Source organism: Protopterus annectens, chromosome 7.part1 (assembly GCF_019279795.1).
Source record: "Protopterus annectens isolate FY-2018-M chromosome 7.part1, PAN1.0, whole genome shotgun sequence".
NCBI lineage: Eukaryota > Metazoa > Chordata > Ceratodontiformes > Protopteridae > Protopterus > Protopterus annectens.
In genome coordinates this window covers 359,238,928-359,256,953 of record NC_056740.1, presented here as the reverse complement: position 1 = coordinate 359,256,953, position 18,026 = coordinate 359,238,928, and the positions used below count along the sequence as shown (strand labels likewise).

The 18,026-nt window shown below is 39.0% G+C and overlaps 1 protein-coding gene across 3 annotated transcripts in view; it reads right to left on the bottom strand.

Annotated features, from left to right (window-relative positions):
• Nucleotides 1-18,026, bottom strand: part of FLNB (filamin B) — a 4,683,119-nt gene that overhangs the window by 1,109,954 nt on the left and 3,555,139 nt on the right. For all 3 annotated transcript variants that reach the window (XM_044078790.1, XM_044078788.1, XM_044078789.1), the window contains exon 26: nt 14,079-14,246. In XM_044078790.1, coding sequence (XP_043934725.1) covers nt 14,079-14,246 — 168 coding nt within the window. The remainder of the gene's footprint in view (nt 1-14,078; nt 14,247-18,026) is intronic.

The following is an 18,026-nucleotide window of genomic DNA, read 5'->3' as shown; positions in this document are numbered from 1 at the left end:
GACCCAAGTAGATAGTAATCTCTCCTTTGACAATCATGTTGCCAAAGTGGTTAGAAAGACCTTCTATACAGCCCACCTCATCATGAAAGGTTTCACATCTAGATCAAGAGAGGTGTTTGTGACACTCTATTCATCACTCATCAGGCTCATAATTGAATACAATGCCCCATTTGGGATGTGCCTTACCCGACACCTGCAGCAACTGGAAAGACACCAAGAGGATAAAGGGACTCAAACAGATGCCCTATGCAGTTAGGCTAAAGAAACTCCAGCTCTACTCAGTTGCTTACCGCCTACTCAGAGGCGATCTGTGCCTGACATATAAAGCCATGTCCAACGCAGAATTAATGGACATGCTCCACCTAAAGAAATCCAAATCCCTTAGAGCTACACGTTCTAGAGACTTAAACCTCAGCACAGAAATAAATAGGACATGTTGGAGGGACAGATTCATATCCCAGAGACTCCCATCACTCTGGAACAAAACCCCAGTCCAGGTTAGGCAGAGCCCCTCACTGACGAGTGGATGGGAGATCGTAAGTATACCCCCGGGATCTCTTCTGGGTCACTGCTAGACAGAGGCACAATAAACTAACCGTAAAGGGGCTATATTCTGTGACCTACTATTCAAAGGCACAATCTACAAATCTAAAAGGGTGGCGAAAGCCAAACACACTCTGGCTAGGCTTATAAATGCCCCAGGGCAGATAGCCTAGTATCAATCTATGAACCAACCTATGAACCTATGAAACATCTCTGCCGTTCTCTTAGCCAGTACAGACAAACAATTCATCTTCATGGATTAATATTAAAATGGGTCTATATGAAGCTGGATATGGCCTTTTTTGCCATCTTTGGGTAATGCATCCACGACAACTTTCTTCCAAAATGCTCTGTTTTGCAGGAGTTTTTTGTTCCTATGAAGCAGAACAAGAGCTGACAGTAAACGTTAAAGTAACCACTCACCTCTGAGTTTCAAAAAAAAAAAAAAAAAAAAAAAACAGAAGTTGAATAAATGTAACAGATCATGTTCAAGACAAAAAAAGAACATATGAACATGTGAGCAACTCAGTAGCTATTTTTTTCCCGAACATGATTATCTGTGGTATATCAGTTACACTTTCTTTTTATAAATTTAAAGCTTGTGTACAAAAGTTCACATCATTTTAAAAGATTTCTGAGAAGCTGGTCCCACCAAGACATATCCAACAAGCCAACTGTAACTCCATGTGTCTATTAAGAGTAAAACCAAAGCAATGTATTCTAGTGCACAGCAAAAATTAATACTTTTGTAATGTTCTTGTCAAACAACTGTAGAACACAACTGTATCTAGAGAAATACAAGTTGACTTTCCTCTTTAAAGAAATCTATTTACCTGTTGCCACTGTATAAGCCTCTTATGATCCACATGGACCTTTTTCAGATTCAGCCCGGGAGCACTGTCTGGTCAAATGATTTGCTCAGAGCAACTCAGTAAGTAAATGGAGGCTAAAGGAATCAAACCCTAAACCACCACAGAATGCTCGCTAATGCACTGAATTAACCCTCTGCGCTAATTTAACTGCTGATCAACTCTTCCTGATGTTATGACCACACTGCAAATGTTTATCTTCATTACAATGCAGAATGAAAGTCATAACAAGAGTAACCACCTAATACTTTGCCATTTTACATCTTACTCCTTCTTCAAGTGAATGCAGTTCCAGAAGATGCTATATAAATGATTTGCTACCCGAACTTACACATTTCCAAGAGACTACAACATAGCAGCTGACTTGTAACAGATGTGCTGAATACTCTGTAAACAAGACACAATACAAGGAGAACAGAAAAACACTCTGGTCTTTTAAAAGCAAAAACAAACACACATATGTCAGTGCTGACCCGAAAAATGTTTAAAGCTTATATTCTATACCGTGCCATGTTTTATAGGTTGTCACAGCTTGGTAACCAAGTTGTTACTGCTTCCATACCTCTCAAGTGCACCTCATTACAAGGAACATTCTTCATATGGGGTCTTAAAAAGTTCAAGTCCGTCAAAGTTCCACACTGAAAGGGTCTGTCACTCACTCAGTGTTAGGATTTTTTTTTAACTGATATCTATAGTAAACAGAAATTAATCATATTAATTAATTTAAAAATCTAGTAAAACCAGCACATTTTGACCATTCTATGATCTTCCTAGTTGAAGATTTTAGTAAGCAGTTACTATGTATTGCACATTTTGCCCATTTGTTCCACATTATGAGGGCAGTGTTCCTCATTTTGGAGATGAAAGGTTGAGAGCTACGACTGCTTCAAGTACGCACTCTATACATCACAAACACACTTTTTTTAAGTGGTTTTGCAGCCCAGTGGTGCAGTGGTTAGCATTGTTACCTCAGAGCAAGAGGTTCTCTGGTTTGATTCCCGGCTGGGTTGTTTTCTGCACAAAGGCTGAATGTCCTCCCTGCGTTCAAGTGGGTTTCCTCCCACATTCCAAAGAGATGCGTCCGGTGTGTTTCTCCTGGGCGTGTGCTGAAAATTGACTCTGTCCCAGTTGGACTTTCCCAGTAAATGAATGTTAAATAAATAAATATATGCTGCACTATAGCACAGTTAAGAGCCACAACGCATTTCTCCTTTAGCAATCCTTATAGATTTGGATACTTTTTAATAAAAATCCTTGCAAAATTTTTACGAAGCAATGGCTCAAATAAATTTACTGTATCCTTTGGTGATGTTATGGTAGGAGTACTGTGAGAATACATCCACAGAGTTTAATGGATGTGGCCCTGACCTTGCAGGAAGTGCATCCACTGAAGTTGAGGGATGCGTCCCCATGTTATGCTTATACTGATATGACAAAGGCAGAACATTAACTGACATTATCAAACAGAAAATGTATTTTTACAAGAGATAAACTAAAAAATCAGCAAGTATATTTTAAGAATGAATAGGCGAAAAATACATCACAGTGATGTATGTACCATATGCTATGGTGTAAAAGGTAAGTATCTGAACTGCAGTAAAACACAAACTTTTCCTTCAGTCTAGTGCCTACCAGATGCAGTGGCCATATTTTCAACTACTCCCTTGAAACTACTCTGTCACCAAGATGGACAATAACTTACCTTCCAAACTTACGGATTTGTTCATGACATTGGACTACATAAAGAAGACCTTAGATAGTGAAGATTCCCCTTCTCTGCACTGCATCTTCTTTAACTTCTTCCAACAGTTTTTCCTCCACAGAAATAGATTTATACGGTCAGCTAAAAAACACCCTGTTCATTCTTACATGCAACCTACCCCTCATGTTCTTCATTCTGAAAGTCACAACATGCATGGCATATAGCCCTTCTCACAGTACAAACATGTTTCATATTTACTATCCTCCCAAACATTCATTCATCAGGAGAGTCCAACATGCCTCCTGGATACACATTCACACTCTGTCCCATCAGCCTCCAGTTGTTCAGTCTAGTCCCAACCAGGGAGCCAGCAAGCAGATGTACCACTACCCCCCCCCCAAATGTAGTGAGCCTAGTGGACACTATTCATCAGCAAAGGAGGACTAGGAGTTGGGGTTTGTCTTATTTGACTGCAACAAAAAGTAGGATGACCCAAAGTTACCATCAGAATAAGATTAATTTAGTTTAGTTTTATAGTTTAGTTTAGTTTCATAGTTTTTAGTACTAAGCTAACTGCCCTTGCGAGCCATTTTAAGCCTAGCCATTTATCCCTTGTGAGATTCAAACCCTGCACCTTGTGTTTGGAAGGCAAACACCTTAGCCATTAAGCCACCCTCCCACAATTATCTGTGACCAATGGCATTTTATTGCATACTGCCTTACTGACTGAATATGCCACTGAATTTATCAAGTGCATTCATTTCTCTGTGCAGACCAACAAATACAACAAAGTTAAAGGAAATGTTCTGGATTACAAACTATCCAGTGAACATGAACTATGAACTATACATTCAAATTCAGCATTCCTGTTTCACAACACCTTAACTACTAGTTATGCTGTTTCTACTTAAGTAGGACTTTGTGGCTTCTGTTGTTCTAATGAAGTGGCATTACTGCTCTGAATTACTTCAACAGGGACTCCTGAGAGCAAGAATGAAACTTAATATCAAGAAGTCACGTAAGGGAAACATGGGGAAAATTAAAAACACATTTTATTAAATTGCTTAAGAAAAAAAAAATTGTGCATGAGTAAGTTAAACCACTCTGCATCCTTTTTCCGTTACTATCAAGGTCGCCATCAAAACATAGTCAGACAAAAAACACTGAAGACATTCATGGTCACCATTTGTGCTTTGAATTAGCTGCAGCATGGACAACTCAATTACACTGCTGTAATGTAATTTAAAAGCAGAAATGTGTTTTATCAGCTAGCACTTTTTTTCACGTTTCTTTAACCAGGTAAGACAACTGGTCCTTAACTGAGTCTTTTCAGCTATGATTTGAGGCCATAAGGCCAAGAGTAAATTCCAACCATATACAGACAGCTTGGTGTAGGCAATCAACCAGCATGTTTCTGGGAGGTGAGAGGAAACCCAAGTACCCAGAGAAAACCAAGTCATGTGGAGAATGTGCAGAACTTTAGACAGGCAGCAACCAGTGGTCAGGACTGCACTGTCTATAGTGATAAGGCAGAGAACTTACTCTTTATCTTGGCATTCAGTGCAACTGTACATCAATTATCATGCAAGCACAGCAGCAGTGTTTGCAGTTCATTTGCATGGTACACTGAGTGCTACCTGTAAGACAGTGCTCAGCAGAGGTGACAAATCACTGGCAGAGCATGTAGCAGAGTGGCACTGTCATCCTGCAGTCAAACACTATCACTGCTCGCGGGGGGCAGCACTTTACTATGAGGACTGCAGTCTCTGCACCTTAAACTCCAGCAGTACTGCATGTACTGAGGAAAGAAGTGCCTATTAATAACAAGGGTACAGCACTACAGCCTGTGCAGCTCAAATGGTAACAGTGTAAGTGCTCAAGTAGGAGTGTGCAACAATTACAGGGAAACATCACTTCAGCCTGCGTGCTCTAAATAACAGCAAAGCTTTAAGTACTGGAAGAAGCGTTACACACTATATAAAGCACAGCATTGCAGCTTGGGTAGTTTGAATGTATGCAGTGCTTTAAGTAAAAAGAAGTCCAAAAAGAAGTGGAGGCAAGGTACATCTGACACTGAAAAAACAGATAAGGCACTGCAGGGAGGGTTATGCTAAGGATGCAGTTGCACTTCCATAGGGAGCACACTACACTCTCTCCTGCTAGTGTACCCCTGCATCAGTTTCTATACACAGTACAGCTTGTCTCTAAATTACCTTACTGTTGATATTTACACTATGCTGTTTCATGTGCCCAAATGCATAGTTTCTGCAGCCATAGCTGGCTTTTTCCCTGCATTTTCCTTGGGCAAATCCAGTGCAGATTCAATTTAACAGCTGCAACAATGGCTGTGTGATGGACAAGAAAAAAAAAGCACATTATTTAATGCCTGCTAGCTTTAAGCATCATATTCAGTGCGATATATCTTTGTTTAATCTGCACTTAGTATAAATCCTAACTACAAAGCACCAAAGAAACTGTACAGCTATGCTATCATGTTTTAATCCTAACATTTTTATAGGAAGTGATTACCTACCATAGATGTAAAATTACATGACAAGCCACATTGTTCAAGGCAAACAATGCATTCTATAACTAGCTGTTCTGCATCACACACAGCCAGCTGTCACGTCACACAAAAGATACATTGTTACTTTGTGACCACACACCACAGAGCTCAGCTCTTTCATTCCACAAAAACGGGCTACTGTTCCTTCTGTATAGTTCAAATAAGGTGTGCAGCCAGGAGAACAATAATGAATACCTAACTTCCCTTCAACAAAAAAGAAGGGCTTTTCATGCTTGATTGCATATACAAAACTGCAGATCAGACTAAATGTTAACCACATATCTGAGGCAAACAGACAAGGACAACAATATGCTGATCTCTTAAAAAAAATGAAGTGGCATGTCCACCAAACAGTACACTTGCAAAGACACATGAAACATAACTCTGATGCTTATTCCTAAACTCAAAATTGAGGAGTGAAGTATGTGCGTAGGGGGTGAATCACAGCAAATCTGTCTCCTCCAGGAGGAGAATTACCTACCCCTTTCACAGATGAAGTGTGCAGGGCATCAACTTCATCTATCTGAAGGAGGCAAGAAAAGATGGTTCTATGTTCACACATTGAATAAAAATTTCAATGAACATGCTTACCTTTGCAAAATAGTCATCGAATGGCCATAGTTGGCCAACATTGCGAACGGGAATAAAAACACCTCATCAACCAAGGTGGGGTGATCTGCCCCCCAACTATATATATATATATATATATATATATATACACACACACACACACACTCAGAGATTGTACTAGAGTGGGGAATACGGCAAATTTATAAAAGGGTTTCTTTCACTTAAATTAAACATCACGGTACTTCCTGGTTGTTGGCCAACTATGGCAATTTGATGAATTATTTTTCAAAGATAAGCGTGTTCGGTGATTGTAACGTTCGCTGTTTAACTTTCACTGAAATTTTTATTCGATGTATGAACATAGTTTGACATCTTTTCTAGATCTATGAATGCTTGTGGTGATCCCACACAAAGCCCCCCCCCCCACTTCAAGCATAATGCTACACTGGTGATAATGGTCAATGCAATGCTTCCAACAGCACAGCGTCTCACACAGTGCAACCCCAAAGGTACACTCAAGACAAGTGATAGGCAGAAAAGACATTCAAACTAGTACATTTACTGTGTTGGGAGAAACAGAGACCACAGGAAAAGAGAAACATCTAATGAATTACATGTTTTATAAAGGACATCTCCTTACCTAACTTCCTATCCATTTTTTTTTTTTTTTTTTGGGGGGGGGGGGTCTCCTTTCATGAGATTATACTTTAACACCTTTGGCTAATCTTTTACGCATTATACAACCACAGACAGTAAAATCCTGACTTCAAAAACATTTCTCATTTTTTCTAATAGCAAGAAATCCTGCATAACAACAAGCCCTCACTAGTGTCAGCTGACAGTAATGAAAGACTAAAAGTGGAATCACCTTAAATTAGATCTAAAAATTGTGAGGGGCAGCCATACCCAGATATGTTAGAACTATCAAACAGTAAGTGACCGGCAGTACAGCACACAGAGGTAAGGCTTTGAACTGCTGGTGAGCTTCATGCTAAAGTCTTGAGTTTCATTCTTCAGTCCTAGAGTGGCTAATATACTACTCTGAATAAATAATTTAGCTGAAAAGTGTTGCTGCCTCACCCCTGTAAAAAGATAGTCGTGTCTAGTGGATTTAGCAGTTTAAGAAATGAATAAACATTTTCCCCTGTTGCAACATAAATCAAGTGTAAAAAAAAAAAAAAAAAAAAAAAGGAGTGTGGGGGGAGGGGGGTTCAGCTATCCAGGCAGAAAGCATTCCCTGTGGTATGACATTATATAAACCTGTTCTATGAAAGAACTAACAAAATCTAAAAAATTGGTCCCCGTTATATAGCATATATCACCACTGCACTACATCTTTCATCCACCATTTTCCGATTACACACACAACAAAATACAGAGTTAAAAAGGAGTTGGAGATTGAGCAAAAGGCAGATAAATTTTGACTAACCTTAACGAAAACACTTATACAGTACATACACCTATGCTATGTACATTTCGGAGGAATGCCAATTTAACAATGACACATCTTTGAGATGTGAGACGGAAACAAGAAAATCTCGTAAAAATTCACACAGATGCACAAGAACATAGACTCCACTAAGAAGGAATCCCATCCAAGAACTGAACTACAAAGCCAACTACTATGAGACAGCATTTCTAATTGTTGAGCCACTGTACCAGGTACAGTGTATTTTCCAGTGGTTAATGCATTGTAAAGCTCAAAAAACTTGATATAAAAACTTGATATATATTTACTATCTGAAGTCAAAACTGTACTATGAATACAGTTTGCAATCATGACAGTAAAAAAAAAAAAACAAATAGGGGGAAAAATAAGAGAAGTAAGTTAACTCATAAGACTAAAACATGTTTTAAATACATGCACTTCTTTCTAATGAAAAATGTGGAAGATTAAAGTTGTTAACAAGCAATAAAATTTAAAACTGACTAAACCGGATTTTCTAGTACAGCTTTCCAGAAGATCAACTGTTCTTAAAATTTCTAGCAAATGTATTAAACAACTAAATCAATAAAAATTAAAAAAAAAAAATCTAACAGGAGAATCAAAAATAAAACACAGGCATTTTTTTACTTTTTTCATCAGAGGGTGCCAGCCTCACGTGCATTGTGAAGTAATGTGTGCCACACTGCACTATGTACTTGGATCATTTCTGTACCATAAAACAACCCCCAGCTTAAAGGTGATGAATATTTTGAATTTGTGCATGTGTACAAGCTAATTCAAAACAGAAAGATATTCTTACAGGTTTTGAGGAAATGAAAATAAGTGTAGCTGTCCAATCTGTTTTTGAGATACGAGATATTCACTCAGTAATCCCATTTAAGGTATCCCTATAGCCATGTGACACTGACTCACTACTTAGCTAACAAAAGTTATATGAAATCCAGTTTACAAATGTAGTTGTAGACCTCAACACACATGAAAAAGCAGTGGCAGTGATGGCTATCTATTAAACAGAATTACCAGTCAATACAAAACTTTTCAAAAGCAGTCCACATACTAAACTGTGCACACTGAAATAATGGAAACAAGGAGTGAACAAGAGAAGCAAAAGACAATCTAAAACCAGAGTACTTAACAGTCATTGTTTGTACTACTGGCAATAACTCTTTGTTACCATCATTTTAAGGGATTTAGATCAAGTATGTCCACACACATTCCATAAATGCTAACACCTTACACAATAAGATACCATTCAATTCAGTACACCATGTAGCTGTCACTTTCTTCCAGAAACATTTGTGAAGTTCAAACACATAAATAAATGATAAACACATACGGAAATTGTTGTTCAGCAAGAAAGAATGGCTCACACTAGAATATTTATCCTTTTTACTTGCCTTCAATTCTGTAGGCCGTGGTGGTGCAGCAGTTAGCGTTGTCGCCTCACAGCAAGAGGTTCTCCCATTCGATTCTTGGCTGGAGCTCCTTCTGTATGGAGTCTGCAAGTCCTCCCTGCGGTTGAGTGACGTTAAAGACATGCATGTAGGTGCGTGGGTGAATGGGTGTGCCTTCTTTGAAGGTTGGGCATCGGGCTGGGACCTCAGCACTGTAAAAATCCACTGCCAATCATTAGCGGACCGGAGTTCCGCTGTGGCGACCACTAACCGGGAAAAGCCGAAAGACTATGATGACTTGCCTTCAATTCTGCCTAACTGAATTAAACTAGAACATGAATGTACCTAATAAATTACCAATAAATCAATTCAACTCTATTACTGGTAACTGTATTACTACTACAACTGTTATATGTAAATTATTTAAACATCAATGCACGTGTTAAATCTGTTTTCTAGTGCTGGCTTCCTTTTGGGTTTTATGTTAAAATGCTGTCAAGTCTACAATAACTTTTTTTTAGATTTTTTGGCTTCTTAAAATCAAATCCTCAGCTGCACAAACATTCATTTTATTTTTCCGCCATACTACTGAAAAACAATGCATACACAAAAAAGTTTAACTGGTTTACTTAACCCTTTAACTAATGAAATCTGGTCCTTCCTGGACTCTTTTCTGACAATTTAAACCTGAAGGGTGTCTCCTGTGGTAGTCACAATTAATACACAGCTTTTAAGAGTGTGGAACATGCTAGGCAGGGGTTTGAATCTGTTAAGGTGCATCTGTCAAACAATTCTGACCTCTAGTCTCTGGCTTAGCCAAAGACTAGCGATATGGCACAGTAACAGGACCTCTTTTTTGGGGGAGGGGTTGGCCTAATGGTTAAGGTGTTTATTTCACAGACATAAGGTGCAGAGTTTTATTCTGACCTTTGATTATTGGCTAGGTCTGTACTAGTCTACAGACTGATAGCCTAATTATTTGCCCATGAACCTAAAATACACACACACACACACACACACACACACACACACACACACACACACACACACACACACACACACACACACACATGTATATCAGTTTTTATATGTGAGTACAGTTTCACTGTGAACTGCTTTGGCTGAAGTTTTTTTTTTTTTTGTAGTTAAAATCGTTGGTGGTACAGCTGATTGAAATATGTTATACTGAGGTGCAGAACAATGACTATAAAGTAATTATTTGTGTTTTTTGTTGCAATGCAGTGTGACCGTGAAGATAGTATATTTAAGTCATTCACTCCAATGGAGCTCAGAAGGTTTGCACTGTAACTTCCAATGGGCGGAGCCTAAGCCTTTTGACAGAATCAAATGATGTCCTCATGTTTCAAACAAATGTTCATATCTCTGGACCCATAGCGGTTATGAAACAAGTATAAATGGCAAACTCTTCAGCACAAACAATTTTTATAGTGGTAGTATTATTTAGGTTCTAGGTCTTAAACTGAATTTTATAAATCAAAATAAACACAGTAACTACTACATTTGTAATATTTTGTAAACAACTTACAATATCTCAGCAACCACTCTAGTTAAACACATACTGTCAGCAGCACTGTATTCACCTAGCTAAGAGCTTTCATATGACACTAGTGATTTCTGTATTACTTGGTTGCTGAGATTTAGAAAAATGTGAAAATTATATCTACAGTACATAAATTAATATAATAAAAACAACAGTTCATATCAATTTAACTGCACTAGACAGAGGTCAAATATTAATGCAGCTGAGTTTGCCATTGTGTAAGCTTTACAATTAAATCTTTTAAAACCATGTACATAGCATGGTTTTAGAATTATTGATGGAAATATGAGCAAGCAATATTTGACACCTGGAGGTATCAGTAGGAATTAACTGCAGATGCACCTAGAGGCGTCACTCGAATGTTTGTTTGTGTCTTTCGGCTTTTCCTGGTTAGGGGTCGCCACAGTGGAATTCCAGTCCGCTAATGATTGGCAGTAGATTTTTACATACTGGCTTGCCGGGCCTAACGCACAACCTTCAACGAAGGAACACCCATTCACGCATGTCGCCACACAGAAGACGCTCTAACTGAGAATCGAATGGGCAACGTCTAACTGTGAGGCGACAACGCTACCGCAGCACCACCACCACAGATAGGCATCACTTGAATGTAAGGACTTAAATTACGCAGGGGGCAGAGCCACCACCATAAAGTAAATTGTTAAAATTTTACTTAGGTTTATGATCGTAAATATAAATTTTCAATTTACATTTGCAATCATTTTGGTTCAGATTTTTTTTTTAATTTTTGATTTTAATTATCACTGATACAACTGTATGCTTTGTGCAGTTGCATCTGCAATAAAAGGTAATATATATATATATAGAAAGAGAGAGAGAGACAGAGATGGATGTATGACAAAGTGAAATGATGTGCTTTTTTTCTTGTTTTGTGACAGGGTCAGCTAGAATGGGGATGTGAGTGGAGAATAGGAACATGCATTTACAGTTGGTCAGGAATGAACTGCTCTGAGAGGATCTTCTTCCAATCTATACCTCCAGGCCTCATGCTAGCCTTTTCTTCCACAGCAGAAACTCTGTCTCTTCTGAAAATATTCATTCATGATAGAACTCAGAATCCCTGTGTTTCCCTTTACTGACACTGCTAGCCCCAAAGACTCTCAAGTAACACTGGATTTTCCTCAAATGCAATCCTTCATGGGGTACCATTAAGAGGCATCTTATCATAACTTCAAGTCTCTTCCGTCCAAATCATGAAACTCTGAAAAAGCAAGTGTAAACCTTGATATAGAATAGTGAAGTGGAAACCTTGAACTTGCACCTAAAAAGCATCTGTTGGGGGGGGGGGGGGGGCTTGCATCTGACACACTCTTGCTATCTAAGAGAACACTGTACCTTGGCGAAGAAAGAATACTCTGAGATACAGGAATTTTGCAGTCAGTATACACTGAAAAGACAGTTGCATTTGCACTGTTCCAAGGATCACATCTACAATCCTCAAATGTACAATGGGAACCACATTAAGACAGCCCATGATATGCCTCCTAATAACCACAGTAAAAACGGAGATGTTTAGGAGAACCTGTGCGAAATAACTAGCCACTAATGCTGTCTTGTCTAGAAGGAGAAGAATATTGCATTTCAATGTTCCCATGACTATACCTAACAGGGTATTGCAACAGAATGGGCAGAAGCCTGACTTCTGGGTGTTCAGACAGACATCTCTGCTACGCAAGTATAGACATATAAGTGAAAATTTCCTGTGGTTCCCTCTGTGAAGCTTGTGTCATGTGATTATCAATGAATAGGTAAATGTGAAACTCCCTGACTTTTGACCAAAGTGCAAGGAAGTGAGGTGAAAATGAAGCCTGCCCCAAGACAGCTGGAAAAAGTTCCTGTGTTTTCTTTGAATACCAGTGTGAAGGTAGGCATCTTTTACATCCAGGGTTATCAGAAAGCCATCCCTTGAAAGAAATGGCAAGAAGGATGGCAAATTAGAGCATTTTTAACTTTTTAATCTAACAAATTTGGTTATATTTGACAATATAAAATAGGGATCAACAGCCTTTCTAGTTTAGGAGCCAGTAACATTCTGGAATAGTTTATTTCTGCCTAGAGTACTTTCCCCACCATCTTTCCCATCTGTACTTCCTATCACTCTACAGTGCATCAAATGGAAAATAAAGGGTTTAATGTATGCTAGCTAGTCCCCCAGAAGGGAGGAAATTCACAAAACACTATTGTGTATCCAGAAGCTACAATGTCTAGCACCCACTGGTTCATGGGCAGGACAGGCCATTTTTTTCCTGAAACAGGAGATTCTTCTACCAGGGAGCCTGATTCAAAGGTGCAGTATAGACAAGCCTGGAATACAACTAAGGTCCTGGGCCACTGGTAGAAGAATCAGGGCCTCATCAAACTCTACTTCTAGGACAGGCAGGACTGCTAAGCCTTGAGGAAGCCTGCTTGTTTACTTAATGCCAAAGCTGTTTTAAGATTTCTAGCCCTCCTAAGGCAGTGTTTTTTTGTCAAGGATCTTGCAATGCTCAAATTCAATATATCAGCAAACTCCTATATGCAAAAAAGCACTGGAGATGATAATCTTCCGGAGAAATTTGTCTCCTGCAGGCACATTTGTTGATGAATTTTGTCAGGGATGTCACTCTATCCAGAACAAAAAAAAAAATCAATCAGTAAAACAGTAAATGCAACCCAACAACAAGAAAAGTCAGTGTCAAGGGTTCTTATTCTTAGGAAAATTTTCTAGAGGCCTGGAATCAACCAACAAGTCTGCAGGACACTGAGATTATATTCTTCAGAAGAAAAGAAGGACTGAAGATAGCTCTGGTTAATCCTTCCTTCACAATCAAGTTCTGGTTGATGTCCAGGACATGGGAGGTAATCTGTCACTAAGGAAGGAAGGAACATGACTGCAGCAGTGATCCTTATGATGAAACGCTAATGAATTCTGTTAATTTTGCACAGTTTTAACTGCCTCAACTGCACTTCTGGCAACTTAATGTTTACTATGGCCATCACCTGCAATCTCAATGCACTATTTTAGTTTTGGTTTCAAATACAGACTTTCCAATCCTCCTTTGAAAACAATGGATTTTCATTTTTAGTGTCCAATAGGGCAATGGGATTAACAGTGCAAAAACATAACTAAATAACCTGCCGAAGCTGCTGAATGGCAAGTAAGCCTGCTCAGAGAGCTAACCATATTTTTTAAATGTAGTTCCACTTTAAATAGCCACATTGCCCAGTTTGATAACAGTTTAATTCATCAGCAAACTTTTATCAGCTTGTTGTAAAACCGGGATGTTCACAGGGCCAACCTACAAAGAAATATAAAGTAGGAAAATCGGAGGTACAGAGGAAGGCACAACATGGTTTCTAAAAAGATAACCAGAATTTCTCTTGAGCCCTGAGACTCTGCATTTCCCTTTGAATATATTTGCTTACCTTTAGGACCCAGAACCAATACATTCAGAGGTGCAGTCCCAGCTTTGCTGCAGTCTACTGCGAAGTGTTGTGGGATTTTAGCTCGGACTCCAGTTCCAACTCCAGGCCCTATAACCTTTACCTTGCTAGGGTCAACCACATCTTTTACAGGCACTCTGAAAGGACTACCTACAAAAGTAAACCACAAAAAGGTATTTTAAATGACAAAGCATGGCTCAAATGCTACAATGGATTATGCTTTAACAAGCCTCACTAGAACATCAGAACTCAATTATTAACAATTTGAAATTTACACTAGCTGAAAGGAATGACAGTAAAATTTAATCAAAACCAGTATGGAAACAGAGTTATAGATTTTTTTTAAGTCTGTTAGAGAAAATAAAATAAGATCTACTTCAAAACTAAATATGAAGCCCTACCCAGAAAGTAAAAATACACTCTCAAATACAACTGTGCAAGTAACAGAAATTGTAACACGAAGTGCTAAGAAGATTAACAAATCTAATTCTGCCCAAGGCATAACGTGATAAAGTCAGCCCCTGCTCTTGTTATCAAGGAAGCCGCAAATGTTAATAAAAACATCCTCTTCCTGCCACAGAATTAAAAATTCACTTTTCCTCAGTTGGCTTCAGTTCCAACCCTTTTCAAAACAAGGTTCCACTCCTTAACAGTCTCCACAGCAACAGGAACAAAACAGCACAAGTGTGGTGAAACCCAAAGACATTACGAGAAAATGATAGATCAGGATCAAACATGCCTGAAATGCCTTGACATCACAGACTTGAGTCTGTGGTCATGAGAAGAAAGTACATCATGCTCTTTAATTAAGCATAGAATTCTAATCCATATTTAAACACATACCTTTCAATACTGGATTCAGGCCCGAAAGTAAATTAATGATGACATAAAGGCAAAGTAACAACCATCGAAATGCCATGTAATCACAAAAACAACTGCAGCATGCACCTCAACTCCCCTTTTCAGAAAAATGCATCTGCTGGACATATTTTTTTGAAATTTGCAACTGTGGGAACAGTTTAATGTGCTGTTTTGTCTTTCAGAATACTTAGCAAAACTAAGCAATAACCTCAGCAAAAAGTAAATACAAATAACATCTTGTTAATCAGAAAAAAAGTCATATATTGAGACCGAATAAGGTCTTGTGGTTGAATATAATAAGTATATAAAAGCTGCACTATCAAATATTAAGGAAATGCTTGTAGTAACCTCTAGCTGCTTTGCAGACAAAGCTGTCTGGCGTGAAGTACAAGCCTTGACAAGTAATTTAACAAAATACATCATGTGGGACTGCTGTGCTCCTGGCTGAAAGCCACTTGTTTTCCACTTTAAGCAAAGTATTAATAAAAGCAACTAGTGTGTATTTGGATGGGACTTCTACTCCTCACAATAACCAATGTGGAGTAAAAAGATTACATATGTATAATTACAATTAAGAAATTTCAATGACTGACTTGTAGGTTTGGTGGATATTCTGGGGTCTGACTTCAGTAAATTTCAGGCAAATGTAACAAAACAGACACATCCATTTAGACACAAAAATAAAAGTGTGATCATTAAGACACAATCCACAAGGTCAAATGCTTCTGTTGACAGACCATGACACAAAACAACAGAGAACTGTCAATCCTAGATGGGATGTCAGCCCATTGTAAGGAACACACACCTAAAAGGGCAGTTTGAAACCTGACCAATCCACTTGCAACATCTTGGGTATGAGGGAGAAAATCTGAGACCCCAGCAAATCCCCTTGTGGACACAGACATGACATAAAAACTGTAGAGTAAGCACCTCAGCAAGGATCTGAAGTTGATAAACAAGTGCTGTAAGACGAGGACAATACTCAAAGCAGTATCGTATTGAGCTCATAAAATGCTAGTCTAAAGTAACTGACTTAAAACAGCTGAAACTGAGCCAGCTCCATGAATTAGAAGGATCAAGTCTTGACTACAGTGTACATGACTGGAGTTTGATTAGCAGCTTGGGTGACTCTAAGAGCCCACCAAGGAAGATGGGAGTGAGGAGCTACTTCTAGCTCACCCATCCTGGGGAGAGGGAAGTAGTTCTGGCTTGCCACACAGGTGACACCACATGAAAGCATTAGTGTTAACCTCAGTGGAGTCCAAAATTACCAGCCCTGCACTTAGTGCATCCACTCCCATAACAAAAGGGAACTCAACATGTGGAGAGATGATTCCATTCAGGAGACACCAATAATGGAGTTCAGAATAACTGCACTGGGGGATGCTTCCAAGGGTAGAAGGTAAGCCACCCCACAGGACCAGCAAACGTGGCTCTCAATGGGGAACACAGTGCCAACTGGAACTCCTGGCAGGAATGAATGGACTGTAGGACTCTTGTCTAGCCAGGGAATGCCTTGGATCCCATCTTCATGGAACAAATGGGCCGAATGGGTACAAGTAGTGAAGGCATCGGGTGAAGTCCTGCAGGGAGCAGGAAAAAAAATTAGAACTAAAAATGTCTTATTCCCAACCCCCATCCCTACTAAAACTGTTTTTATAAACTGCTACCTCCAAAATGTTAGCCAGAATTCATTTCCAAACAAAGAAAAAGTCAAAACAACCATTCTGCAGATTATGAAGTCTTCCAACACATTTACTAATTATAACACAACCATAATATATATTTGTCTTCAACACATTTACTAATTATAATACAATCATAAATAGAAGTTATGTCCTTACCATAACGTTCCATGTGGAGTGTTCATCTCGCCTTGGTTATTACACATGGGTTCGGAGCCGATCCTCGGCTCCGTGTCGGCCGCCTGCAAGCTCTGCATCGAGAAGAAGCTCGAGATCACCTAATACCCACAATCCCCCTCTGCCTTTACCTCAGATCTAGTTTGCAAGCAAACCAGTCATAGAGAGCACACACACATACCAAAAATTTTCCTAATGATAGGATTATCTATATACATATATATATATATATATACATATATACACAAGTGTATCAAATAATACAATTAATGCAACTGCAGAAGGAGAATACTCCAGACCAGGCACCAAATCAAACGTTCTTCCTAAGGGTGGGAAGGGTGGGAGTGTAATAACATCAGCGAGATGAACACTCCACATAGAACGTTATGGTAAGGACATAACTTCTATATGTGAGAGTGTTCAATCTCGCCTTTGTTCTTACACATGGGTAGCGTCCCTAGCTCCATGATCCTGAGGAACTCACGGGAGAACGTTCTTGAGCACAGTGGAACCAAAGGTTGCCCTATCCCTAGAAACCTTGTCCACTTTGTAATGAGAGATAAATGTATGTGGTTTAGCCCAAGTAGCAGCCGCACAAATCGTGTCTAATGGTAAGCGAGCTGCGTGAGCTAAGGATGTAGACACTGATCTCGTAGAATGTCCTTTAGGTTTGACTGATAATGGTTGATTAGAAACCTCATAAACGTATGTGATACAATCAGTTAGCCATTTGGAAAGAGTTCGTTTAAGTAACTGCTACACCCTTTCTGCTGTCAGCAAAGGCTACAAACAGTTGATCAGATTTCCTGTGATCTTTTGTTCTATCCAAATAAAATCTGAGTTGTCTATGAACATCCAATTTGTGCAACATATACTCTAATTTATTAGAGTGGTTTTTGAAGAAGGTGGGTAACTCAATGGACTGATTAATATTATTAGTAGAGCAAACTTTGGGGAGAAAGGATGGATTAGTGCGAAGGGATACTCTGTCAGAGTGGAAAATTAAATAAGGGTGTTTAATAGAAAGAGCTTGAAGCTCAGACACTCGACTAGCGGATGTAATGGCCACCAGGAATAGAGTTTTCCATGATAAAAATTTCAATGGGCAAATTGAGGCTGGTTCAAAGGGGGGGTAACATCAATTTAGAAAGTAAGAGGTTCAAATTCCACGGTGATGTAGGACTTCTAACTGGTGGTCTGATATGAA